Source organism: Penaeus monodon, chromosome 32, assembly GCF_015228065.2.
Source record: "Penaeus monodon isolate SGIC_2016 chromosome 32, NSTDA_Pmon_1, whole genome shotgun sequence".
Taxonomy (NCBI): domain Eukaryota; kingdom Metazoa; phylum Arthropoda; class Malacostraca; order Decapoda; family Penaeidae; genus Penaeus; species Penaeus monodon.
Genome location: NC_051417.1, coordinates 27,615,264 through 27,615,740, shown reverse-complemented (window position 1 = coordinate 27,615,740; position 477 = coordinate 27,615,264). Strand labels below are relative to the sequence as shown.

The following is a 477-nucleotide window of genomic DNA, read 5'->3' as shown; positions in this document are numbered from 1 at the left end:
AGTGCGCGCGTGTCGCATATTGTAATAGGTTTTGTTTTCATGACTGATTTCAGATAATTCATATTCATAAACTCGACAATTATTTATTTACCTCTCATTGCAAGAAGTTTAATAAAAGAGTTTATCAGCACGTTTTAGGCCGCATTAATTTGCCTCGTTCGCTGGTGCTGACGCAAATGCGTGATGTTTCAGGGGAATTCGACATGCGCGTGAAGTCGTGCGAGGCCTCCGACGGCGCCAACTCGCCCATCTACCTGAGCGACGAGCACGGCTGCGTCCTCCGCCCCAAGATGATCTCCAAGTTCATGAAGCTCCGGAACAACGACGGCCGCGCCACCGTGCTCACCTACGCCCACTTCCACGCCTTCAAGTTCCCGGACTCGATGGCCGTCCACATCCGCTGCAAGGTGGAGATCTGTCGCTTCGGCTGCCCCGACCACTGCCAGAAGCCGACCGCAGGCAATCCCATCGGCGACT

At 53.5% G+C, this 477-nt stretch overlaps 1 protein-coding gene across 1 annotated transcript in view; it reads left to right on the top strand.

Annotated features, from left to right (window-relative positions):
- LOC119593779 overlaps positions 1-477 on the top strand; it is a gene marked incomplete in the record, with an annotated part of 15,242 nt that overhangs the window by 12,886 nt on the left and 1,879 nt on the right. Inside the window, 1 exon segment of the mRNA XM_037942803.1 lies at positions 193-477. Within this exon segment, the coding sequence (XP_037798731.1) occupies positions 193-477 (285 nt within the window).